Here is a 26,721-nt window from a genome sequence, read left to right as displayed (position 1 = left end):
GTTAGAGCCCTAGTGCAGAAACATCTGCGGAATTCTGAAAGATGACACATTTTGATGCATGAAACCAGTTAGGTACTTCTCTTTACTGCTTAGCTTCTTAGTTTCTTACCTTTAAACTTGCTTCACAATTTTCTATATTAGAGATGTTGATATGGCTGTGCTTTTTTTTTTTTTTTTTTTAAACCTGAGGGCTGCATCTGATGTCTACTGCTTGATAGTGTAAACTTGTTTCAGAAGTTACCTTTCCACATTTGTGGATTTACCAGTGATCATGTGGATTTTAAATCCATGGGACTATCTTCTTTGCATTTTGTCCAAGAAACACCATATATTTAAAATTAGAATTCACCAATAGTATTTGTAATAAAATGCCGTTCATATTTTCCAGTAAAACAGCAAAGTCAATAGTTTTTGTTTTTCTAAAAATACAGTAATTCTAATTTTTTCAGGCAAAATTATTTGCCCTGGTAATGCTTTGAATCCTGTGTTGTAGCTTACAGGCTATGCTGCATCTGCACAGAATTCAATAACTTCCTTGCTTTTCAGCATTCAGAGCTAACTAACAACAAGTATGATAAGCAGTGGTATTGATTTTTCTTCTCTAAAGTGTTACAGATGTTTTGGTTACATCACAACCAGAGCTCTAAGGCACCCTATTAACTGTAGTGTAGTGACTTACTGGCATTGTTGCATAAGCTTTTAACAATCTGCAGCATTAAAAGACTTTTTTTTTGTAATTCATAACTAAATATGGCTTTATATACATGAGAGTTTATAGTTATTTTATAATTTTGAGTACTTAAGCATAAGTGTTAGACAAGCAGTGAAACTAAATGAAACTAATTTTAGTGCATATGTAGGTCTTCTGGATGTGCTGGCATCAGCAGTTCACGTACGCAATTTGAGAGGATCAATAGTCGGAGCAACCTCCTGGCTTCACCTCAGTGAAGTAACCTTAGCTTGGGCCTCTCCGTGCCCTGTGCCGCCACTGGCATGAGTCAGTGATGAGGCAGCAGGCTGAACTTGTGTGTGTGCTGAATAATTGGCTTCCTGATCAGCTTCAGCAGAGCAGAATGTGCAGCAGTGGATTTCTGGTGGCCATTCTTAACATTCAGTGTATGTTAATTGGGATCTGCCAGCTGTCCAGTTTTATAAAATGTATGGGCATTGCATTATCTCTGAGACTTCTCTTCTAGTGTCAGACATGTCCATTAGGATGTCTAACAGGATCAAAGTTAAACTGGTTGTGAGAACGATTGCCAGAGGTGATGAGATTTCCTAGGGAAATGAGACTTCAAATGCTTGTCTTTTAAAATATTGTGGGTAATCCAGCTGCACAGATTGACACAGAATTTGTCAAAGAATATGACAATATGTATCTTGTTACAGTTAGCAGCATTTTTTATTACTGCAGAGACACCATTGTTTTCCAACTTATCTTGAAAAGAGGTCTAGCTGTGCTTTGAAGCAGCAATGTGTGTCAACATTAATTGAGAATAAACTGCCAAAAACATTAGTTTAAAATAAACTCCCAAAGTAAATGTGGTATAAAATAGAATCTTTTCATTCTAAACATCAGTGCAGGATATAAACTGCTAGGAATAGTTTTCATTTTCATTTGAACTTTGCTGTTCAATATTGTGGACTTATTTTTTTTTTTTTTAAGTGGAATACAATAATCTTAAATAGGTTCAGGTAATTGTAATAAATACATTGTGATGCTAAACCCTGAACACTGTGTTTTTGTATTTACTACATGAAGATGCCCATTGCTCTTCAGGTGGGTGTTACAGTTCCTATTTGCTCAGCCATATGGTGCTGTTGGTGCTGGCGGTTGCTAATGCGGTTAATGACTGCAACATTGGAATGCAGTACCATTTTCCTGCTTGTCACAGCCAAATTTATAGTGGATGTTACCTTTGTTAGAAACAACTTAGCCTCTTTAATGATGGCTTGTACAAATATAGAAGATGATCGATTGTGATTTCAGATTTCTAGTACATGTAGTATGTTAGCTGGGAACCAGAAGTGCTGATTAAGACCAGAAACATTTTGCACAATTATGTTTTGTCTTCTTATTAATCTGGTTTAATATTAATTTATAACCTGTGACTTGGATCATATAGCAGCTATGGATGAATTGTGTAGCAATTAAAGTCATCTTCATCATAATGTATAATTAAACTTTGCTCATAATGCTTGTCTCACAGCTGTACCTGAATATATATTATGCATTGTTTATACAGTAAGCACCATGTTAGGTGTTCTCTGGTTAGGCTGTTCATACCCTGAAGACTTACTTACACAATTACACCTCTGTTTTTAACCTCTTGTTTGCTAATATTCACAGCTGTCACTCTACTCCTCTCCAGCTCGTGAGACTAAATATGTGGAGAATCCACAAACCCAATTGGAAGAGGGGGTTTCACATTTACGGCATGCTATGGAGCCATACACAGCCTGGTGTCAGGTATAATGGTTTTGTGTTGCATCTGGTAGTGGTTTGGTGGTAAGGGTCAAGCTGGGTTTTGGTTTTAGATGCATAATTAATAGACAACAACAACAACAAATTAATAGCTATACAAGCGTTCTTCCAAAGTGCTGCATGACTTAAAGTTTTCCACAATTCAGCTCATATTTACCTCCCCCTTTTCACATGTAAATTGCTTCTTTCTATTAATTTGCTGAATTAAACCTCTGCTTTTTCACATTTTCTGTCCCTCCAAAAAAAAATAACTAACTAAAGCTTAGAATTGCTTTCTGTAACACTTTTTAAGTGGTTAACTTCTGTAAGGTAGTTACAGGGAAGTAGTTATCAGGGAACAAAGTTACTCGAGAGGTTGGTAATTAACTTCATAAACTGAGAATCAGCTGCTGTTGCTGAAAGTGCTGATGTCTCCACAAACAAATCTTCCCCATGGCTTTATTTTCTTTTTTCACAACAGGAAAAGCTTATTGTTTTGGAGTATCATTTCAGGTTAGCTTTCTGATAATGTTTGTAAAATGTTTTTTAAGGTAACGTTACCTTTAAAGTAAATTTCCTGTGCGGGGAGCATTACAAAGCTTTTTGAAGTGCCTTCAGTGATAACTAGATATTAGAAACTTCTGTCTTTTTGACAAAAAATGTTCAAGTACCTAAAATGTTAAGCACACAAACACTAATCATGCAGAGTCAAAGTAACTCTTGTGTAGCAGGCCTTAAGATTGGCTAGTAAAAGCACTTACTTAAGAACTTGTGCCCAAGCCCATAATTGATACCAACGGGGATTTGGGCTGATATGAAGTCAGAGTATTGGCTTCAAAATCATCACCTGAATGTTTTGTTTTGTATAGTTCACTAGCTGCCTACAATTCCATTTCTGTGTTGCCAATTTGTTAGGGTTGTGCCCTTTAGTATGTTACTTGCATCTAAATCCAAGTGTTCTTACATTGTATGTCCTTCACCCCTATACCTTAGCTTTTCATGCTGTGCTGAATACATTCTGTGTAGAATTTATTTCTTAAAAAACAAAAAAACAAACAACAACAACAACAAAAAAAAAACAGCAGTAACTTCAGTCAGGGGGAAAAATGTCTAAAAGAGGCAGTGGTAACATTCCACTCCTATATCCTGAAAATCTATATTCTGAAAGTTGATAGTATCACAAGATGTGGGATACCTTGTTTTCCATCCAGAAGAGGGAAAACTCTCTAGCTGCTACTCAGTGGCAAACATGACCTGGGTCTTAACCCAGAAACTTCTTTTATATTTTTATTAGGTATCATGTTGATAATAAACAGTCATTAAATACAAAACTAGTCTGGGGAGCATAGAGGATAACTAGGATCTTTGCAATCAAGGTGTAGAGTTAGACCAGTGAGTTGTATCATGGCTTTCTTGCTCTCTCCTGACCCGGTGAATGGTGGCGCTTACTTCTGAAGCAAGGGCACCCTTGTCATCTGGTTGCCTCTTGACAGCTTTAGGTGATGCTCCGCTTTGCACAGTGGCTGTCCCAAATCCTCATAATCTGCAAATTGTTCTTCCTGTTCTATACAGACACTCAGGATGTTCAGATCAGGGTGTCCTTTTGGCCTAGGAGTTCTGTGTTTTGGTACTAACAATACCGAAACTTTTTTGCAGAAATATTCAGGGTTATTCAGTCTTGTTACATGTTTCTAAACTGCCATCATCAGCAGAAGCACTGATTTCAGTTTTGAAGGGGAAGGGGAATTTTCCACAGTTTAGTTAGAGCTCTGACCTTCTAAATGCATGGGTTCTGTTTGGTGGTAACTGTAACTGGGAATGCGATTTGAGACAAGTTCAGTTTCCCCATTGGACTGATTGCAGGTAAGCCCTGAACACTGCATCTGTCTCGCTGGCCTGTTGTCTTCCTATTTACCTTATTTATTTTTGTCTCATAAGATGTGCTCTTCTGCTTACACACAAGAAACCATTTCCTGGCAGTGATCTACTGACTCATTTTATGAAGAGAGCATGCAACCTGTATAGGCTTGGGGTCATCATGCTTGCTTAACCATAGTCAGAGATCATTTTGGTTTTTACCCTTCCCCTACCTATGCTAAAAAAAAATAACATTTTAGTTGTCTCTGAGTTGACTTTTTTCCCCCCACTGGCTTTTAATAAGACCAACACCTATTTAAGGCTCTGTTGTGTCACATGCTAATGCTTTTTTTTCTCCCCATCACATTTTTGTTAGGTCACTATTGGCAATGAGGAAATGAAAGTTCTTCTAAAGATGATATCCACGTGCAGTATCTCAGACAATTGTTTTTATTTCTTCACAGATGCAGCTCAAGTGATATTGCAAGACCATTCTCTTTAGTTTTGGGCATACACGTTGATGAATTTGTTCCCTAATCAATAGACAGTCTTACACTGTCTAACCTCTAAAGGATTATTATCAAAATAACAGTTAGCAAGATTGCTTTTATTCTTTTTTTCTAACCTGATAAAAAGTGAGGTGAATTCTGCATGTGTATGTTATATCTGCATATCTGTTATATCAGCATATTTCAGCCCAAGAAAAATCTTGTGGGGTTTGCCATTTGATTTGTTTTGGACAGTGTAGGGGCATCTCTTTCCAAGTCATTTCGGAAATGTGTTTTTGTTAGATACAGTTCCTTGGGAAGTGTAGTGTAGCACCTTGCCAAATGAGTCATGTACCCCCTGTGAAGAGCTAGGAATGAGTCTGTTGCAGTGTCGTACTTTCCTCCTTTCCATTAACTCAAGTATTTTTTGCAATGATTAAATAAACTGAGAAATCTGGGGAAATCCCAAAATTCAGTTACTTGTTCAGGAGCTCAATAAAATATCAAAGCAGACTTCTGTGTTTTGAGGTATTATACTTGATCTCTGTCCAAACACTACTTTGAGAAAAGCATGTATGGTACAGAAAATATAATGCTGAGCAAACGTAGTCCTGTGAGTGTATGGGGGAAGTGGGAATAAACAGAGTTAGCTTTGTTGAGAAGGGTAAAATTGGAACTGCGAAGTTGTTCTGTTTTTCCTCAGTTTCTTCATGGTTCTTGTGTATTAGTATAAAAACAATGCACAGTTTTGTTTCTTCTTTTGACAGAAATAACTGCAGCTAGGTTTTACAGGCCCAAACCTACAAATGCATTACGGTGAGCTTAACCTGGAGGCTATCTTAGGGACCCCAAATTTTTTTTATTCCTCTTCTTTTTTGGTCAGGTCAGTGAAAATCTGCAGTTAATTTACTTAATTGGTATCCATTTACCCTTGTTTTCTTTTCTTTTTTTAGGATCTTTATGCCAAAGCTAAGCCCCAATTAGAAAAAGCTGTTGAGCGTGGTAGAGGTAAATCAGTTTAGTTTTCTTAACTAGCTATTTAAAATGCAGGACTGTACTCTATCTTCTATAAAAAGGGAATTTCATTATGCATCATTCTGTAAGTTTCCTTGTTCCATTTGAGACTATTTTTCTGTGCACTGTATATCAAATTAAGTTTCCTTTCTAGATCATTGCTCTTCTAAACAATTAAAATGTGAGGCCTGCATCTATCGCAGCCAATGCCATTTAAAATGACAGACAAGAAGAAGAAGGAAAAAGGTTCTGACAAATTATTCCCAGCCAAAACCAAGCATAATTTACTGGTATTTGTGTGACTCAGCCCAGTAACTAAATCGTACTTTGTGTTGGTTTACTTCTTTGGATCTCCTAAGAATTTTTAATTAATTCAAAGTAATTTTTGTTGATTTCTGTTTTGGGAGCATCCTTTCATAGTTAAGCTCATCGGGACTGTATGCTGTTTAGACCTTATTTCAGATACTGCACCTCTATATCCCTGAATTTAATACTCTCAGTCTTTTGAATTCCCCTGATGGAAGGTTTTCCACAGTTTACCATTCCCCCATCAGATTCCCATCTTGAAGTGAGCTTTGTTTTTGCTGTGTCTTTCCTTTGGTCTGTGGTTTGTTTTTTGTACAGTGTTTCACTGAAACTAATTCTTGTTAACACGTAAATGCAAGAATCCGTTTTGCAAGGGTTTTTATCACTAATTTGAAAAAGATAAAATCAAGATGCAAAAGAGCAAAGCAAAACAGATGGCCCAGGAGCAAAGGCAAAATCTTCTGTGAAAATTGTTAAATACAATACGATGTTCAGTTTCATTCATGTGTCACTAGAGAAGATCTCAGAGGCTTTGAACTTTATGCCAGCAGATCTAAAATGTGCATGATAGTTAAACGTGTTTTGATAACTCTTTTATGTTTAGTAACAGTTGCCAGCATGTATTGATGATTTCTTACCATAAAAACACTTTCACATTACATTAACGCACCGTGTTCTGACTTCTTTTCAGAGGGCTTTGAATTTCTGCAAAATCCCCCTGATGGATTTTATCCAAGGCTTGGTGTGATAGGTTTTGCTGGAATTCTTGGATTATTTCTTGCTAGAGGTAAGTGAGAACCTTTTGAACTGCTTATCGTTTAATTTAGGATAAATCACTTTGTGTTTTTTTTTTTGTTGTTGTTGTCATTGTTACTAATTCTTAAATGTGACACATGAGATCTGACTTAGCTGTACAAGCATGTTTCTACAGTGTTCCTCCAATTATACAGAAGGTATAATGTAAAAGATGTGTAATAACCAGTAATTATTGTTTATGAATACTGTATTTGTTACTGGAATCTAGTCTTTGATCTTTCTCAATTCTAGATTATTACAACAAAAGTGGGAAAGGATTTTTTTAGCCTAAAAATCTTTTTAATTTATGAAGTTATTGATCACATATGTACTGTAGAACACTACAGAGGAATAAATTATGGTGAAACACAGAGGTTCCTGAATGATGATGCATGTACAATTAGTTGTACATTCAAGTTCCTTCAAAGTATTATGTGTCCTGGCACAGGGCTCCTGCATATGGTGATATCTAGGAAAATAATTGTGAACTGTAGATGTACTATAGACGTATACACGTTTTGTGACATAGAAATGTGATACAACTAATTTCATAACACTGGCTGAAGAAACTAATATGTTTATGCTTTCACAGAAATAAAGGCTATTTTAAGAAATATTAATTGTGAAGAATATTTTGTATTTGTAGTGAAATATTCTTAATATAGTGAAACAAAGTAACAAGTAGAATGCTTGTAGATAAAGGAACTGTGAAGTTGCAGAACTTAAATACTAGAGAGGACTTGCTTGGGTTAAAAATACATCTTAGTGGGCTCCATATGTGTCGAAGAAAGTGTGTGCTTGGTATTCAGAAATGGAAAACATTCTGTGAATATATGCATTCCTATCTATATGCAATCCTGAAAATATTCAAAATAAAAGCATGTTTTTCCTAGCATATGATTTTGAATGAAGATCAAGGTCTCTAAACATCTCTAGCTTCTAACATTTGAAATTCTTTCTCTTCAAACTCCTATTTCTCAAGTTACGTGGTTATGACTGAAATCAGTTTTCAGCTTTTATGACTGCAGCAAAGTTTTGGGGGAAAATAGCCATTTTAGGGATGAATCTGAATGATTATCGAGTCCTAAATTTAACAAAAAATTATTTATTATTTATTATTTATTTATTTATTATTTAAATATCTGAGCTGTGAATCTTTTAGGACTGAAGCCCTGCTTTGTAAATTTTTGTCTGCTTATAGTTCAAAATACTATTATTTCAAGAAGTTATTCAGGCTGTAAGAGAAAATGCCTCTTATTTTTGGTGCTATGGAAAGTTAGAACCAATTTTTTTTTTCCTTGTTTTTCCTTTTTTTTTTCTCCCCCTTCCTCCCCTTTACCTTCCTCCCCTTCTCCTTACTTGCTCTCACTTTAAAAATTGTCCTCTTGGAAGATACAGATCAAATCTTCCAGGTCCAACCACAACACTTGAAGGTATTGCTGCTGGCTAGGGAGGAAGTACTGTATTTAGAGTAGAGTCATCGTGCTTGGTTTAAAATGCTGTTGAATGTAGTTAGCTCTAATCTTGGTGAGTAGCACAGGGCAGATACGGGAGTATTCCTGAACTTCCTTCTAATGGATGTCTCCAGCAGGTAGCAGGCTGATGGAAAACATTAATATCTTCAACTATTACTGTTACTCTTAAAGTAATGCTGTAGGCACATTCTGAAGCACTATCAATAAGGAAGATTTTCTCATTCTCAGGTATTACAACAAAAGCATATTTTTTCTGGCTGTAAAGAGACAATTAAACGTGCCTTTTCTGTGCTTTCTTATAGCTAACTGGTACCAAGTTTCCTCTTCATGAGACAGAAACATCACTTTCTGAAAGTCTCTCTTCTTTACCATTCAGTTCATCTCATCATAATCATGTGTTGTGAAAACACTTTGGATATACATTTCTGCTTCAAAGTCCATTCGCTCCCTATTAGCATAAAATGTATATGGCTTTGCATATAGAACAGGCTGTTCTTTGAGGAACAGAAACAGTGCATCCTGACCCCTGTATGTCTGCTCTGTGACCCCATTTCCCTTTTTTCTGCTTTACTGCTTGCTTTGCTCCTATACCAGCTCCCATCTATATCCCTTTTTTGCCAGGATAAACTGCAGGGTGCCCTGTAGCCAATTCCGTGATACAGTTTCACTGTCCAGCCAGGATATGTAACCTGTGGTCAAGTGTAATAAAGGATGAACTTTTTAGGCAGTTAGATCATTTTAGACTTGTATATAACTGAATAGTGAGTTCAGACTGATTAAAATATTCAAAATTTACTTGGGGATTTAGTGGAAGTACAGCATAATTAGCTGTAAGTAGCAGTTGTGGAAGTATCAATACTTATGAGTCAAAGTAATTTACGAACTCTGTAGTAGAACTTTTCTTGTTCTGATTAATGTATTGAAAGAATGCTGACCTAACCTTTCTTTGCCTTAGTTTTTCATTTTGGTTTAGAAAAGAGTATCAGTTGGTATAATTATCTTAAACATTTCTGAACTGTGACTTCATTATTTAGTGCCAAAATAAAGTATGTATTACTATAGAAAATATAGTTCTAAGGTAAATTGTCCCTATGGAAAAATGTTAATGATTTTGTAAAAAGATTACTGATCAGCATAATAATGTTTATTATGAAACCAGCTAAGCTGTATCTAAAAAAAATATGCTAAGCTCTATATTAAAAAAAATAAAATCGCACTGTTTATAAATAAAAGTTGAGTAGGGCCACTCAGTTGTCTCAGTTAACATATATTCTAACAACATGTTTTTTGTTGTGAAACAGGCTCAAAAATAAAGAAGTTGGTGTATCCTGCAGGCTTCATGGGTATTGGTGCTTCCATGTATTATCCTCAGCAAGCGGTTGCTGTTGCAAAGGTCAGTGACTATACCTTTTTTTTTTTTTTTTTGGAAAAGTGTCTTTTATTTTGATTGTTGCTTCAAATTAACTGGTAATCCATTTTCTTAAAAGTCCTGTCTGCGTGCTTGACACTTAACAAGATAAGTTTTTTCATGAAAGAACAGTCTAGACTGAGTAAAAGTTGGGTATTCCATTTCTTTTAGTAAGTTTGTTTTTAAAAATCTGCGCAGAATCTTCAGTGTGAGGCACATAATCTTCCTTCTGAATCTTGAACCTCAAGTAATAAAACATTAAATAATGCTTAGCATGTACAATTTTCATGTTCAGTTACAATACTGAGGACGCCTGAAATGTCTTGAGAGCAAAGGGAATAAAAGGGCTTAAAGAAAAAAATTAAAAGGAGATTCTACAGAGAGATCGTAGGAACAACATTTTGACATAAGCATCATTAATTAGTTTTTCTGGGTTTTATTGGGTAGTTTTAAGAAAGATTGTATGCACATTCTGGAATGGGGTGAGAATTGTGCTGCTTATTGGTTGCCTTTCCTGTTGTTGCATTTGTTGTTTCGTGCACGTACCTGTCGTGCTATCTTCCAGTTACAGCGCTTTTCCTGTGAAAGAACTGAAGTGACCAGACAATTACTTAATGTCTCTGATGTAATTTCATGTGACTTGCTGTCCCTGCACTCTTAACTGTGCTGACTGAGATTCTTCAGTTCCACACCAAATTCTTTTTCAAATCCGGCTTTTAACCACTCAAAGTGCACATACTTTAGTGTATCAAAAATACGTTTTATTTGGGGCTTTGATAAATTGGCTTACAGATGGCTTTTGTATGATGCGGAGACGTCAGGAAGAAAACACAATGTTCTCAAGAACATATGGTGTTCTTTGAAACCTGAAAGGTTTGAAAGGCCTAGGGAGAATTAAAAATGCTGTGTTTGAACTTTTACAGCACAGCGATACCCTCATCTTGGAAGGAATTTGTTACTGATGCTTCCAGAATTCAGATGCTCTAAATAGAGATTGGCTTATCCTTGGGGAGTGAAAATTATACAACTGGCAGGGGAAAAAGAAAACATTAAAATTTAAGAAGTGTAGACATTTCTGTTGGGAAATTAGAAATTCTATTTGTCTTCTGAACAGTGAAGTGGGAAATGATTAAACGGTGATCAAACTGATGTTATTGTTTTTAAAGAAGCTTAATTCAGTCTTAACTATGGATTTGCTACTAACAGCTTCACAATGCCTTGTTTATTTTACCATAACTTTGAAGTGTATGATTGCACTTTGATCAATTCACGGTTCTTAGTTCAACCATAACAAAAAATCCAGTGAGAGACCCTGAGCCTGGAACTTGATTGGAGTGGGTTTAGCTTTGTTGACTTGGTCAGGGCAATAGATGCAAGAGTTTGGAAACTTCCGTGGAAAGAGTGATATCTTAGATATTGTTTTGGTTCCTCTAACCTCACACATGCTTTTCTTTCCTTAAACAAGCAACATTTAAGCATACCACATCTTACTATCTACTATTTTTATGCCTTAATCTGGAATCAGAAATACTTTCTTCTCTAGTAATTATTTTGAAATGTTTAGTAGCATTTGAAAAAAAGACCTGTAAGCGTAAGAAAGATGTCTGCAGGACAAAGTTTATGTGCCGAGTTAATAGAACACTATAGGAAGTATTCTGGAACACACATTATAAGTTTTTTTAATTTGCTTTTTATATTTTTTCTTCTATATTTGATTACTTCACTGATTTTCATTTGCAATGGAATTGTTCCCTTCATTTGGTAAACTTTTGGATTTGGCCGTACTTTTTTCCTTCCCACCTTTATTAATCATTTACCATTGGAAATAAAAAACACAGTACACTTGCAGTTGAGGTACAACATGTGATACATCTGTCTGGAAGAAATCTTTTTTTCTTTGGCTAAAATGTCGAAGTTGTTAACTGAAGTCATAGCAATAGAGCTCAGTGTTGGCCAAATGTAGTTTTCAGACATTGTTTCTCTAACTGGAGATGGAAGAAATGCACAGACTAGGTGTTTTTTATTTTTATTTTTGATTTTTTTCCATCCTTTCGTAATCATTCTAGCAAATCGCAAATTTGTAAGGGATTTATTTCATCACTGCTAGCATTACTTTCATTTGTATAACTTTGAACAAATGGTCAGGCTGTTTCTGTGGTAAGGGGACTGAATTTAATACTAATGTTTATTTTGTTGTAGTGGAACTTTAACTAGTGTTTTGGAACTGCACCGCGTTCCAGCTAATCATAATAAATTTCAAAATGTTTTGTATTAACTGTGGTTTATCTTCCATCTGGAAAACTTTCCCATTATGAAGTTACTTAAATCAGTCTCTCTATCATTAGAATTATTATTTTTTCCTTGGTATTAGAAGTTCCATAAAGCAGCATGTGTTTTATGCTTGCTTCTTGAAAAACAAAAACCTCCTAATACAGAAGTTTGTTTCTTTGACAACAAAATAAATTATATTTGTATTTCTTTTGAAAGTACAACTCTTCCCTTGTCCAGTTTAGTCTGTAAGGCATAAACAGCTGTTGTGACACAACTGAGAGCATGGCACAATTACAGGAACTAAGAATTGAAAAGAAAGAGTTGGGGTCGTGTAGTCCATGTTCGTTGCAGGATGAAAGACGTGTAAAATTGTGCTATTGACAACTTCGTTAGCAATAGAAATGTGGAAAAGACAGCAGATTCTCAATTTAGTTTTTTAGCATACAATTTTGGTAAAGAATTGCTGACTATAATCCTGCTTGATAATCTTGATGTACAGCATACCAAATATTCAATATTATGTACTTATTACCTTGAGTGGAATAGAAGATGGAAACTTGTTTGCATGTACATTGGGTCTTAGGAACTGCTGATGCCACCACAGCAGTATCTAATATGGGTATTTGTGGCCTAAGGTCGTTTTCAAACTATTGCAGAGTCCTTGCTGAGAACTGCTGAATCTGACATTTGAACTTGTTTGTTCACATTTTAGCATACAGACTTTCTTACAGTGTTGCACTGAACAGAGGTGGTATGTTAGCATGTGCTAATTTAACACAAGCAAGCTAGAAATTATCTTCCAGAAACTCAGAATTCCAGATGACTATATGGAAAAGCATGTCCCTCTTTGAAAGGAACTCTTTGTATTAGTGTTCAAATGAACACTTTGAACAGTTAAATGAACGGTTTGTATTGTTCCTGTGCCTTTTACTTTTCCTGGTTGGTACTGTCACTCACAAGAACTGTAGTGGCAACTGCAGTACCTGACTGTTTCCTCTTAAACTGCCCCATGGGGAAGAGAGGTATATGAAATACAAAAGGTATGAGATAAAATACACAACCTCCAGTGTCATGTTTGTGAGAGTATGCATCAGGTGGTTATCGAAAACATCTTGGATATGTTCCTGCTGACCCTGTAACTTGCAGCTTACAGTCTCCCTAGAACTGTATTTCTCAACCCCATGTGAACTGTGAACCTGTACGTGGGTCCAGCCTCTTGGGGGGGGGTGTGGATGGTGTTGGAGCAGTTGTTGACCAGAGCAAAACAAACTTTGAGGGTTGCCGTACCTTACGATGCAGCTACTTTACTCCAGCAATGTGAAGGGCCAGTTTCTCATTTAGGATAATTCATACTTGACTTGATCATATGACTTCTATAATTAGAATATATTTATATTGTACTGTTAAGATTGAGCATGTTTTTAAGCAGGAACACGAGATGGCAGAAACCTGTTGTTTCTCATTTTATGTTGATAGCCATGCCCTCAATGACATTGCAGACCAAAACAAAAATCAAAAACAAACAAAAAAACCCACCAGCCTTCATTTGTTCATTTTTGTTTGTTTGTAGAAGTTACTTTCCAGTCCTGGTAGCTTTGCACTGCTTGTACTACTTGTTAGCGTTTCTCTTTTGCTAGCACTATCCTTCTAGCTGAGCCATAGGTTTTCAGAACTAGTTAGCTGAAGTACTGGAGAGTGAACACTCCTGAATACTGAACAAGAAAATAAATATTTATAACTGTAATGCCTGATTTTTGAGGTTTGACACATTCATTTTCAATGCAGTTGGTGTGCCTTTTGTTTGATGACCTTTATCACCTTCAAATATAGGAAAAACTCAGTGCATTGCACAAACTTTTTGAAAATCAGAAGGCACTTATAATTGTCAGAGGTGGTTACAAATATGCTTGCTCTTCGTATTGAAAACATCCTACAGCTTGGATTTAGTTGTGACTCAGAAAAGTAGTTGCTGATTTGGGTTTGGGTTTCTGGTTTGTTTTGTTTTAATTCTAAATACGTTCATTATTAAATACCATCTTTAGTAAAGTGTGTGCAGATATGGCTGACTGTTGAGATCATCTGAGTTTCTCTATGAAATGACACAGATTAAGGAACAAGAGATTTGTTGCTGAGATGTTGATGTCAGTTGCCTTGCAATGTGAATGTGTGATTTTAGTGTAAAAGTAGAAGGTCACACTGATGCTGCATAAAGCCTTTGGGCTTTGAATGCAACAATCTTGTGCATTTGTGGACATAAGCTCATCTGATATATATCTAAAATCCTTACTGATCTCAGTAGAGTTTTAACTGCTATCTGAAAATCACTCTACGATCTTTAATCTACTGCAAACTAGGTGTCCTTGTATGCAGTTTGTAAATAGGCAGGTTTGTATTTGCGCTCTACCTAAAATCTAACGCAGCACTGAAAGTCATGATACAAAGCTAGAGGTCTCAGCGTGGTTTGAAAACGTGTTGTGTGAGCTGCAGTATACAAAGGTGGTAATGTGACTTGCCCAGAAGTACATCTGTTATGGTGGTGGTGCACAACTGCTGTAGTTAATTTTTGTTCAGACAAAGGTTCTTCACATTATGTGTGCCAAGTGGTAGAACTCCTCAGCACATGATGTTTTGGATCTAAAAAAGTTATGCGGTGCTTATTAGGAGACAAGATGAGTTCATAAGAGAGAAATTCACTGGGCATGGTTATACATACAAAAATCGCCTCTGGCTAAGGAAATCTATGAGCAGCAAATTGTTGGAGACTGGAAGAAACGTAAGGAGAAGAATCACTTACACTTGCCCTGTTCTTGTAGTTTTCTGGCTTTGTCCTCTCTTGGAGATAGGGTGATACCGTCTCATTTCTTGATACCATTTTTTTTTTTTTTTTTAGTTTAATGTCTGTCTAGTTGAGAAAATTGTCCATTTTTATTTCCTTTTTTTTTTGTGTAAGAAAACATATTAATCTGAAAGTTGAGCCTTCAGACTGACTTGAGCCTGGAGCTCTAAAACCCTAATGCTCTTAAGTGTTAAGATGCTATGGATCGACGAATGCTATGAATATTATGGTTGCATATGATGGGGCAGGAGATACTCTTGTATTAGACTTAGGGACTTTTCCTGTTATAAAATTATCTGTTGGTGTAAGATAGCAAACACTGTCTTTCTTATGTCTTCAGTTTTGAAGTTTGACAGCTGCTTATTTATTATAGCCATCTATCCGCAAATCAGGTCTTTCTTCTAAATTGCAAATAAAAAGAAACAAAGGAGTACTTCTGTCGTTCTGTCACAACAGTGAAAACTGTAAAACTGCAAAATAGTGACAAACTAGGTAGGGATATTTTGTCTTTAAAGCAAGTTTGGTCAAATTAAGCAATTTGCATATGTTAAATCTATTGAACATAGAATGCTAAGACTGTAAAATCCAGAATTGTTTCCATGCAACATCATCCCAATCTTTTAAACAGATACATTTAATGTAGTTTTCAAACAGTTTTTTAGCAGGTTGGCTTTTCTTATTTCTTATGTGTCACGTTGAGCTTGAGTGGGAAGATGTTACGGATCTTGGATTCTGAGATTTCTTCCACATGAACAATCTTCCTCAGATTATTAAGTTCATGCCTTGTAATTATTTTGTTTCAAAGGTTGCTGGTACACAGCTGTATGACTGGAGTCTTCAGGGATATATTGCCGTAGAATCTCTTTGGAAGGATAATGCTAAGAAGAAGAAATCTGGGAAAAAAGATGATAAGGTAAGAAGTCGGAGGAACTTGATTTCTGGATTAGGAGAAAATATGGAAGAATACCAGTAAGCATCAAGTTTCTTTTGAATCAGCTTTGAATCTGTGTCCCAATGCAATACTGAAACATTGATGAAAGTTTCTGCTTTCCAGATACCCATTTGTTAAACATTGTTCTAACAGTCAGGTTAACATTCACATAGTCAATTTATTAGTTAAAATAGACAATAAAGATGAACGTTATTGTACAAGTTGCTTTTTTTTTTTTCAGTCTGACATTACTTTCTTGCCTTTTTGAATGCTAAATTGATACTTCACCTTTAGAGGTGGTCAAATATATACAACAGCAGTGAATTGAAGGATTTTAGGGTTGTTTATCTATAGTTGTTTACTTCTATAAAATGCTACGTGTTGTGACTCGATAGTAATGTCTAGTGGAGCAGAATGCAGTGCCATAATTATGCTAGAGCAACTATTCATAAAACTGTAAGGAAAAAAGATTCTATTTTGCTGCTTTTAATGAATTATGAATTTCACTTTCTACAAAATACTAGCAAGTTTCAATATTAGTGCACTATGATTGGTTAAGGATACTTGCTGAAGATTAGCATTGACTTGTGAAGACATGTTTTAATGTGCATTAAAAATGAACTTGCTTTAATGAACATTATACTATATAATGTCTAGGTCATAATTTATAACTTGCCTGAAGCTTCTGCAGTTAATTATCTTAATGATGTTTTGTTTTTTTATCTGCTAGACATTTCCATTATCCCACAGGAACAAGCTGTCTCAATAGTTGAACCTCTCTGATACAGATAAACAAACTGACTTCTAAGAAATACATGTAGATGGCTCAGTGAATTGGAGTATAAAAGGCTGAAGAATTGTGTGAGTTGATAAAATATATGTGAGGGAGAGCCAGTAAGGTTTTCAGGGAGTTTTTTAACTGAAGAAATAAAAATTCAGAAGTGTAACGTAAAGCTTCAGTGGTTTTAAATCCACTGCTAGACTTGTTGTATCTTTAATTCCTGATTTCTAAGCAAGAAGCTTGTTCTAAGCTGCTTCTGTTGATAAAAATTGCTGCCCTAGCAGCAGACTGCTTCCCATCTCTTATTTAAGTTGTTTAAGGGAGCAAAGCAGAACTAAAAGGTGTTTTGAAAACAACTTTGAACCAGCAGAAAGCCTTGGTGTTTCACTGTGGACCTTGTGATTGAGCCCTAGCTCAGAACTGGTAACAACAGCTCATCCTAGGTTGACAATGGTGTGTGGCTTTAATGGTGCTGTCTGGGTTGTTGGAAACCAGAAGTTCTGTCTGACCAGAACAAGGTATTTGCAACCCAGAGGTCTAAGAAATGAGAAGGGTAGCCACTGAGGGGGAGATGCTTTGGAGAGGCAGTTGCACTTGAGGTTGCAGGTATGGAACTGAGTTTCCTGGGTGGGTCTGGGTATGAGAATAGTTCCAAACAAACGGGGTTGGAGAAATACACATATGTCCTTTCAGATACTGATCCTTTTGAGAATGGTCACCAGTTGAACGCTGGTGGAGACCTCCATCAGTGAATACTCACCCTGTATTGGCCCCTGGACACTTGAGTAAATGTACTTGTGTAACTCTTTGAATAAACAAAGCTAAGTCAATCATATTGTACCTTTCGTAAAACCTAGGCTGTCAAAAAATGCATCAAAAAAATAAGCAACATTAAAATATTTCAGAAAGACAAACTGACAGCATCAGTAAGGTTTAGCTGAGCTTTTTATTTTATTGTGTCCTAGGCTTTCAAAAGGAAACACATGGTTGTTATTGGAAGGCGAAAACTTTTGAAGCTTTTATCTTATTATAAGGTTTATTCAAGCACTTGCTACCTCAGCAGAAAAACAAAGGGCATGTGAAATTGGAGAGACCACTAAGTAAACACAGCTCTTTCTCTTCCTCCTTGCAGAGTCTTTAAATCACACCCTTTAGATGCCAAAATGTTATTTGGACAAAAAAATGAAATCCCATTGAACAATTTTCTTTTAAAGTTCATCTAACTGATCAGATGTTACTGTTAACTGTTGCCAGTTAACTTGGTGAATTAGGCAAGAGAAAAAAGAAAAATGTGACTGAAATGAAGAAGCAATATGAATTGGATGGAATTTCCTGCATTTCAGAAGTTCAGTGATTGCTTACCACTGAAGTATGCAGCCTCTTTTTTTTTTTATTTTTATTTTTTTAGTTCTCTGAAGTTGTTAAAGAGAGGCTGTTGTCTCTATGCCTTCTAGAGATGCCAAACAGCAGTTCAGAAGTTGCTGGAGTGAAAAGTGTTTCTGATGGTAGAAGTCTGCTGTGAAACTTCCTTTGGTCTGAGTTTGTGAAACAGTACGAAATATGTGGTTGAGAAGGTGTTTTGGTTTTGCGGGGGAAGGGAGAGGGCGATTTTGCTTGTTTGTTTTATTAAAGACCATGCAGTGCTGTTCTATCAGGATGTGGTCAGTCACACTTAATAATGAAAGCCTCTACTTTTTTTGTATGTACAGGCATCAGCATGCCACTGCAGTGAGAGAGGAAGTCTACCCAAGAAACGTGTTTTCAGTCTCTCTCTAATGCTGTGTTATACTAGTGCAAAAAAAAAGTACTTTTGGTTCATACAGCTGATAAGATTCAGCTAATCGGCATCAACTATTCCAGCAAAAGGATTTCGGTTACTGTGTTTTTATTGGAGCTTTTACTGGTATAGAAATGCCAAGGAAGAAAAATAAATACTTCTAACTGTCATGTACTAAAGTTGGCAAAGTTTTCGGGGACAAGTTCTACCCTAATTTTCTACCCTAATCTGGGACAAGTTCTGCCCTAATTTGGCAGCCTGGTGAAAGAATCATATTGGTTTTGTATATTTGTTCCTTATTGCCATAGTAGGCACCTAGATTTCTTTCCTAGTGAAGGCAAATACAAATGTGGTTTCCTCTTCGAGTGACAAAGGCTTGTGTTCTGATACCAGCTCGCTTAGACCCAGGTTTTGCTCCAGCCAGTGAGCTAAAACAAGTGAAACACACAGAAATAGTTCTCTTCAGGCAGTCAGTTCTCACTTTGTGTTTTCTTTACACTATTCAGTGTTTTGCTGTATATTCAGCTATTTTGGATTCTTCCTCTTGCCATGACACTGAACAGGCACACATTGTTTTTACCAAAGTGGCAGAACAGTGCTAGAGCTCTACAAACATCCCCTTTCAGTCCCTGTTCACTTCTTTGTGTGCTCTTCCCCACTTTCTTCCAATGAGTAGTAAGATCTCACAGAAGACTGCTGCTTACTGTATTTCTTCCCTTGTTGCCTGCCACTTGGTTGTTTAAACAACTTCAGAGATTGAAAGAAGCTCTTACAGCTTATTGTTTGGTTTTCATTCCTGATCTGTTGGTAGAAACCATCTGTGATTTACCAATACTCTCTGCGTATACATAACGTAAGTACTTAAGTACGTGTGTATGTACACACGCTTAGTTAAGCACAGCTGCTTGGGTGTTTTTATTAAGTGTCAGCTGGTGACAGAGTGCTTCCAAGTGCAAAGACTGCTCGGCTTCGGTGGGCTTGGTTCCTGTACTTGCCTTAAGGAAATGATGAAAGTGGAAGTTGTGGTGTCAGTGTCTTGACTGGATAGCTGTACTGTGAACATCATAAACTGTGATCACAGCAAACCTGTGTTTTGAGTATCTTGTAAAATAAAACATGAGCGGCTGATAAATTTAAGTGTATAAGAGGTGGGAAAGGAAGAATCCACCCTACATAAAGTTGTGCTTTTTAGAGCAACTTGAAACATGGTAACATTTTAAAGTGCTCCATATTTCTAAGAGTAAATTTCAGGCTCAGCAAAAATTACAAAACTGAGAACATGTTGTTGTTGATTGACTAGGAGATGATGAATAAGGTTAAACAGTGCTGTTACCTTTATTCTAAGCAATACATTGCAAATGAGAGACAGAAGACAGGGTAAATTATTAATCTTTGTGCTTTGTTTCTACTCTTGTAACTGTTGTTCTGTTCTGGTGGCCAGACTCTACCTTTTAAGAGTTTTCCGTAAGTATAAGAGACATGTATGCCTCTCTTTAGAGTTATAATTCCTGCAGTTAGGTGCCACTGTAAAGGGGCCCAGCCATCTGCTTGCTTCCTTGCGGAGGGAGCAACAGAAACTGACTTTTGCATTGAAGTAGGATGTAAGGTGAGGAGAAAGCCAGCATTTTTGTTTGATTGGTTTCTTAATTAGACTAAGTTCCTTTTGGACTTTTTTTCTTCATATGTAAGTAAAATTTGGATAGAAATAATAATTTTTTTTGAAGTTTTGTTTAAAGTTTAGGTCTCGATCCATGTCTGTTAGACACAGTGAGCTAAGCTGACATTTTTTTAATCACTTAAGTATTAAAGCTTTATAAAGAACATTGCGTACAGTCCCCTTAATTCCAGTATTACCTTGGATATCAACTAATGATTTTTTTTAATCCTGTGGAATCCCAGCACCTTGAAGACTTTAGGAGTGTGTCACGGAGATCTGTTACAAGTCACTGTTGAGCTGAAGCTCGCTGTTGTGTAAGAATGCAAAACATTTCCACGCCTGCTGCGGGGTACAGCTCTGACGTGCGAGCTCTGTCCACCCAGACACGTTACGAAGTGGCTGTGTTCCAGCAGAGAGTAGAAGGGCCGTGTCTTGAGCATGTGCCTGCTTCTAACAATGAGAATGCCATGGAGGAGGCGGGCTTTCGGGTCGTTGATCTAAACACGTTTTTTGCTCCTGATTTGTTTTGGGTGTGACTGGAGGACTTTGACACTTACGAAAATTAGGTGTGTTTGCTTCCTTTGCCAACTCAAAGGACTTCTTTTTCTGGTCACCCATATTACTGCTTTATCAGTCTCGCTCGCTCTTTGTTGATGTAGTGGGCACATACAGCAGATGGAGTTAAAAGACCTTAATTGATAATTGAGCTAATGAGTTTGTGTGTAAGGATAGACTGCTTAGCAGCGGGCTGATTTGAGCCTAGAACTCAGGCTGATAGATCAGCAAAGACGAGCCCTGTGATGAGACCTACCAGTCTCACAGATACAGAGGAACTGAGCAAAATCCCTATTTTTCCATAGGTTTTATTGCTAGTTGTCTTGGTCTGTTTTGTTTTGTTTTGTTAGGATGAAATAAATACCTTACATAGGTGGTGGTATTTTTTTTTTTCCACAAGTCAAGACAAGCAAGTGGAAGAATACAGAGCCCTCTGTGAACAGCATATTTTTAGTTCATTTGTTCAGAATTGAGTAATCCCTGAGATGAGGCATCATGAGTCAGACTGTTCATTGTGAGTTGTAAAATGTCGTAATTTGTAAGTTCCTGTACCGGGAGGGTTATGGAGTAGGTCATTGCTTTGAAATGGGTGTGCTTCGTGGATATGATTTCATTTGCTATGAAATACCCAGGATAGTGATCAAAAGAATTTCTTTTTTTTAAGAAGGGGTTAGCTTTTTAAGATCTTGCTAGGCATATTTTGAATAAGAACTTCAAGTATTATCTCCGTAATTAAATCTTGGTGTATTGGGTCCATATCTCCAGCACAGCATATACTGGTCTCGTATATATGTATATATGGCATATATATACCACACCATATATATACACACCATATGACCATATATATAGTCTCATAGACTCAGTGCCTTTACATAGTGCTTAATGTGTACTGGAGTGTAAATTCAAACCATCCTGTATTTTTGTTTGTTTGTTTTCCAATCTCTTCTGGATTCTTTTGGTTTATTTTCCATCACATTTGTTTAAGGCATATTAAATAAATAATTAAATATTAAATATAAAAAAAATAATTAAGCACAACTTAATTTTCGTGTTTCAAATGTAAGAATAATTGAGGTTGTGTGTAACCTCCAATCATTTCAGCCATCCCCATGTTCAAAGCAGAGCCAGCTTTGAAGATAGATGTGGTGGCTCAGGTTTTGGCCAATCAAGTCTCTAAGGGTAGAGATTCACCAGCCTCTCTGGGTGACCTGCTCCTGTGTGTGATCAGCACAGTGATATTTTTTTTCCTTATATCTAGCAAAAATTTGCATACTGCAACTGTGTTCTGCTGTGAACCTCTGAGAAGAGGCTGGCTCTTCCAAATATGCAAATATTCATTAAGGGTGGATAGCAATTAGATTCCCCCTTTGTCTGGTCTTCTCCAGGCTGAACAGACCCAGGTCTCTGTCCCGTATGTCACGTGCTTCAGTCCCACAGCCGTGTGTGTGGCCCTTTAAGTATTTTCTTTATTGATATCTATTTAAAACCATAATGAAGAGAGTGTTCGTTATAGCATACTTGGCAAATAGATAGACCAGATGCTCTAACGAGCCTCTCTTCATTCTTTGATTTCTATAATTTATTTCAGAGAAAGTGTAAGGACAGTCTTTCAAAGGATATGTGCTGAAAGAGGCCTATTGTATAAATCCACACAGAATTCAAAGAATGCAAAATAGCAACCACTCTGTGGGAATTCATCCCCTCTTATTAATGCAGGCAAAAATGAGTCAATTAAAGCATTTCTGTTGAACTACTTGTTCTTTCAAATCCTTTAATTGCTAAGCTAACTACAGGAAGACTGAAATCCTAGGAGCAGTTTGAGAGATCATTTTTGGGGTATATCATAATGAATTAGCCTCATCAACCACTTGATTTTGCAAAAGTTTTTGTTTCATCTTTTTAAAAGGTCTTCTGTTGTAGCAAAAATATTAATCGTGATTGTTTTTGCCACCTTAAGGGTGATGCAGAGGGTGACAAGCCCCAGGACATCCATGCTGCTTCAAATGAAGAGCGAGCCCTGAAGTAGAACACCAAATCACTTGCTATCGAACAGGTAAAGGCTAAAGGCTGCTTTATAGCCGCAGCAGCAAAATAACCTGGAAAAGCTGAACATTAGGGTTGACTTGTAGTTATCTTCTTCGTATTGATGAAATGGGGAAGAGAGGTAACAATTTCTATTTTATTTTATTTTTATTAAACTTCAAGTTTGTCCAGAATATGCATTCTTCTTAACAGTGCTTAAGTTAAATGATCTAAATGCTGCTTCTTTAGAGCATAGAAAGTAAATGTAAATTTGTCCTCTATGGGTTATGATTTTTTTTTTAACAAGGCCTTTTTAATATATTGTTAGTTTGGGTTTTTTTCTTCTTCTCTTCCCATTTCTGGCTGCTGTACCAAAAATCTCTTTGCCTTCTTTGCACAGCTGTGCAGGTGTGAAGGAGGGGAGAGGAACCTCTTCCCTGCTCTTACATTTTCTCTGAAGTTTTGTCAATGTCAGGGTACAGCCACATTTTATAGCTTGTACAGTCCATGGTGTGCCTGACTTTTCTTGTTGATGCACCTCACTAACGAGAGGTGCTTCATCAGTTGGGAACCAGTGATGGAGGAAAACTTTTACTTCTAAAAGTAGTTCTAATTTGTAGGACAAAAATAGCTGTGTGTCTGAGGCTTATCACAAATAGTAATGTAATTGGACAACATTTAGGACAAAACATCAGATTATCTTCTCAGAGAACAAACGTTAAGGATATCTTTTCTGAACGCATTTTGTAGTTGCTTGTTTTTGTCCTGTATTACTTTCATGTTATGCTGAGAATTATTTTTCATCCGAATATGATTCTAGCGTTGTAGAGACTTCATTGTTTTTTGTTCAGTGTTCCATTTACCAGTAAAATTATTTTTTCCCTAACTGACAACTGTGTAAATAGAGTCCAAATTTAGAAAACTGCACCAATTTTTTCTTCCATGCGTCACCACCAGTCACAAATGTTATGCAGATGTGATGGAGTGTACACATCTGCTGAGCAGCAGCATTCTACCATTACACAGCCAGCTTTAACAGCAAAACTAGTTTCTAATGTTGTTTCCATTCATGTATTTTAATTGCTATGGCTAGTTCTCATCAGGGGAAAGGTATTTGAGTGGCTGATTTACTGAGTACCTTAGTTTTCCCTTCAGATATAGGAATTAGTTTTCCTTCAGGAAACTAAAAGTCTCTAAATGTGTTTTGCTAGTATTTTATACAATAACCACATAAGATTAAAAAAACAAACAAACAAAAAAAAAACATGAAATAGGAAGAACAGTCTTGTTTTGAGTAAAGATATTCAGGAAAACCAAGTGGGAGGAAAGCTTCTCTGAAATTCACTAAAATATTGTGCTGCTGGTGAGTTAGGATAGAGCTACTAAATAATTAAAAAGCCAGGAAAATTTGAATTTTTCTTTATGTGGAACACTGTACAAATACTGAGGTTCAATACAAACAGAAACCCACAAATAGCTTTTATTTTCTTTCAGCATTTCTTACCACATGCACATAAATTTTGAGGAATGCTTTTTAGTGGCTGCTGTCTCAGATGCTCTGTTGTCTTTCTTTTTAAGGAGTTAAGATTACTCAGATGTTAAAAGCATCTGGGTACTGCTGACTTTGAAATCTACTTGCTTTGCCCCGTGTTGTTTCTGGAGGAGATACATAAACACAGCCACTAGATTTTTGACTTAGAGCAACCGATGGTGAAAGTTCAATTCCGTATCAATTTCCATCTGTTCTGTGGGGGTGGCAATTTGTGCCTTCTGCTTGAAATCAAACCTAGTTATTTAACTCCATACACAAGTCCAGATGTTTTGTTGGATTTGAGTGATCCCAAAGGTTGGGCCACTGCTGTGATCTGTGAAAAGACATGTTTGTTTATTCTGCATGAGATCAGTCATGAAAGTCTCACTGTATTTTAAACCATTGTCAATGCTCCTAGTTGAATCTGGTTACTAAAATAAACACTCTTGCACTTCCCTCATAAGGATTTGCCCCAGCGTGGTTCCTTGAATTGTGCTTGGCTGACAATTCACAGAATCGGTTTTTCTTGGAAGCAGTAACATATTTCACCATTCCAAAAAATGGCAGCACTGCACTTCCTTCAGTGCATGTTTGTAGTTAATAATTATATGTAAACTACGGCTCAAGCTACATCCCTTCATGGGAGAAGCAAGTTTTAATTTTACCCAGCTGTTGTGCTGGAGTTTCTTGAAAGTGACACCAGCTTGTGTTTTTCCATGGCATATGTCACTTTCACCCTGTTCAGGTTTTATTTTTATCTAATTCCATTTGTTCCCATTAAATTACCCTAGATTTGTACAGAGCAAGTGAGATTACATAAATGCACTTGATGGGAATTAAAAAAGAATTCCATTTGAGAAAGTTCATTTATTACAAAAGACTCCAGTTGGGGTTTTGTTGCTATGAAGTGTTCTTTCTCTTCTCTATTTCTATACAGCTCAGTTATAGGAATCAAATTCTCTAGAGCAGAGATAATCATTAGTGATATACTGTCAATAATATGAATATTGAAATCTCTATACTAGAATTAAATTTGCACCGAGAGTGTTCCTGAAATAGAGTTTCCTGCAATGTCAAAGCAAAAAGTTATAGTTGCACTTCAACAATGGAAAGAAAAGGCCTATCATATCATAATTCTGCTTTCTCCCTCCCTTTCCCCCTTATCCTCTGTTCCCCCGCCCCCTTTTTTTTTTTTTTCTTTAGGTGAATAAAAATACAGATGCAAGCAACAATTTCCCAAGAAAAAGAGGAAAACCATCCGAATCCATTTTGATTTTGAATGTGACTAATCTGCCTTCCCTCTCAGGAAAGATTGAGAGTGTGCTGCTTGGGCTTCTGGGATGGAATCCGTGAAAGGACATTACGTTTGGGTCAGTCTCGATACCCAAATCCTCAGTTCTGCAGTGGGACTCAAGTTTGCCATGCTTGTCCCATTGCAGGAGCGGCATTGCAAGTAGCAAGTCTCAAAATTCTTCGGTCTTGTTATTATTTATATGTAAAATAAAAATCCAGTTGCATAAAACGGTCATGATTTCTTTTCCTCTTCCTGTCTTCTTTAAACTTGTGTGTGTGACTGTTACCCTGTGTATGAAAGACTCTTGAGATGTTGTTGACAATGCCTCTGTTTTTAACAGCGAGGAAAAGCTTAAAGTAGCATGATGTTTTGGTTAATGTTAGCTCATAGAACTATGAATGAGAACAATTATAATGAATCTTGTGTTTTGTCTGAGGCTCCCCCTCCTTTCTATACAAGTCGTCTGCCTCATCAGTGCCAGTGGAGGTATATAATGAAGCATCTGTGAGCTCCTGTCTGGTGGATGGATGGGAATGGAGCTGTTACCATTTGTTCTTGTTTTTGCTTGAATGCACAGCTCGATGGGAATCAGAACGTGGCAGTGGTGGGAACCAGCTATAGAATAACTTGGCTGTTTCCTCATTCCTGGCTAGGGGAGGGGAGAAAAAGCGAGGCGAAGGGAAATATAAAAGGATTTCCAGCATTTTGAAATCTTTGCACAATAAAGCCCTTTCATCATTTGTGGCTATTTCCACTAATCTGTCTTGGTGATGCTTCAGAAGATACTGTAATCCAGGTTAATTGTGCTGCTGCACACGTTACTGTAATACAAGTAGCTCAGAACTTCTGAAGCTCTGTCGGTGAGCCTTAAATGTTCCTAAATTAATCATTAACGAATACGAGGAAAGTGGGAAGGTTGGAACTTAGATGAGTGCTGGTACGATACATAGGTTATCTAAAAGGAACAGGCAAGAAAATACAAAGTAAATTGGATTTAAAACATTTGCAAACATCTTTGTTGTTGCTTGGTTGGGTATTCTGGCTGGGCATATTCCACAAACTTGTAGAGAAAAACAAACGAATCTTGGCAATGCAAACAGCAGTCTGTGTGGGCATTATAAAACAGGCGGGTTCTTTAATGCAGGCATAAGGCACGGAGTCGCCTCAAGCAGAAAAGCAGTATCTCGCAACATGTTCGGTGCTTGTTTTTGTGAATCCTTCAGGCTGGGGAAGATGGGATGTTGATTTAGCAGAGG

The 26,721-nt window shown here is 36.8% G+C and overlaps 1 protein-coding gene across 1 annotated transcript in view; it reads left to right on the top strand.

Annotated features, from left to right (window-relative positions):
* Positions 1-25,702, top strand: part of APOO (apolipoprotein O) — a 29,257-nt gene extending 3,555 nt beyond the window's left edge. Inside the window, exons 3-9 of the mRNA XM_027449056.3 lie at positions 2,351-2,470; positions 5,763-5,817; positions 6,821-6,916; positions 9,701-9,792; positions 15,720-15,827; positions 22,576-22,671; positions 25,375-25,702. Of these exons, the coding sequence (XP_027304857.1) occupies positions 2,351-2,470; positions 5,763-5,817; positions 6,821-6,916; positions 9,701-9,792; positions 15,720-15,827; positions 22,576-22,644 (540 nt within the window). The 3' untranslated portion in view covers positions 22,645-22,671; positions 25,375-25,702. The remainder of the gene's footprint in view (positions 1-2,350; positions 2,471-5,762; positions 5,818-6,820; positions 6,917-9,700; positions 9,793-15,719; positions 15,828-22,575; positions 22,672-25,374) is intronic.
* Positions 25,703-26,721: the final 1,019 nt, after the last annotated feature.

This window comes from Anas platyrhynchos, chromosome 1 (assembly GCF_047663525.1).
Source record: "Anas platyrhynchos isolate ZD024472 breed Pekin duck chromosome 1, IASCAAS_PekinDuck_T2T, whole genome shotgun sequence".
In the NCBI taxonomy this organism is placed as follows: Eukaryota; Metazoa; Chordata; class Aves; order Anseriformes; family Anatidae; genus Anas; species Anas platyrhynchos.
This window is presented reverse-complemented; position numbering and strand designations above follow the sequence as displayed.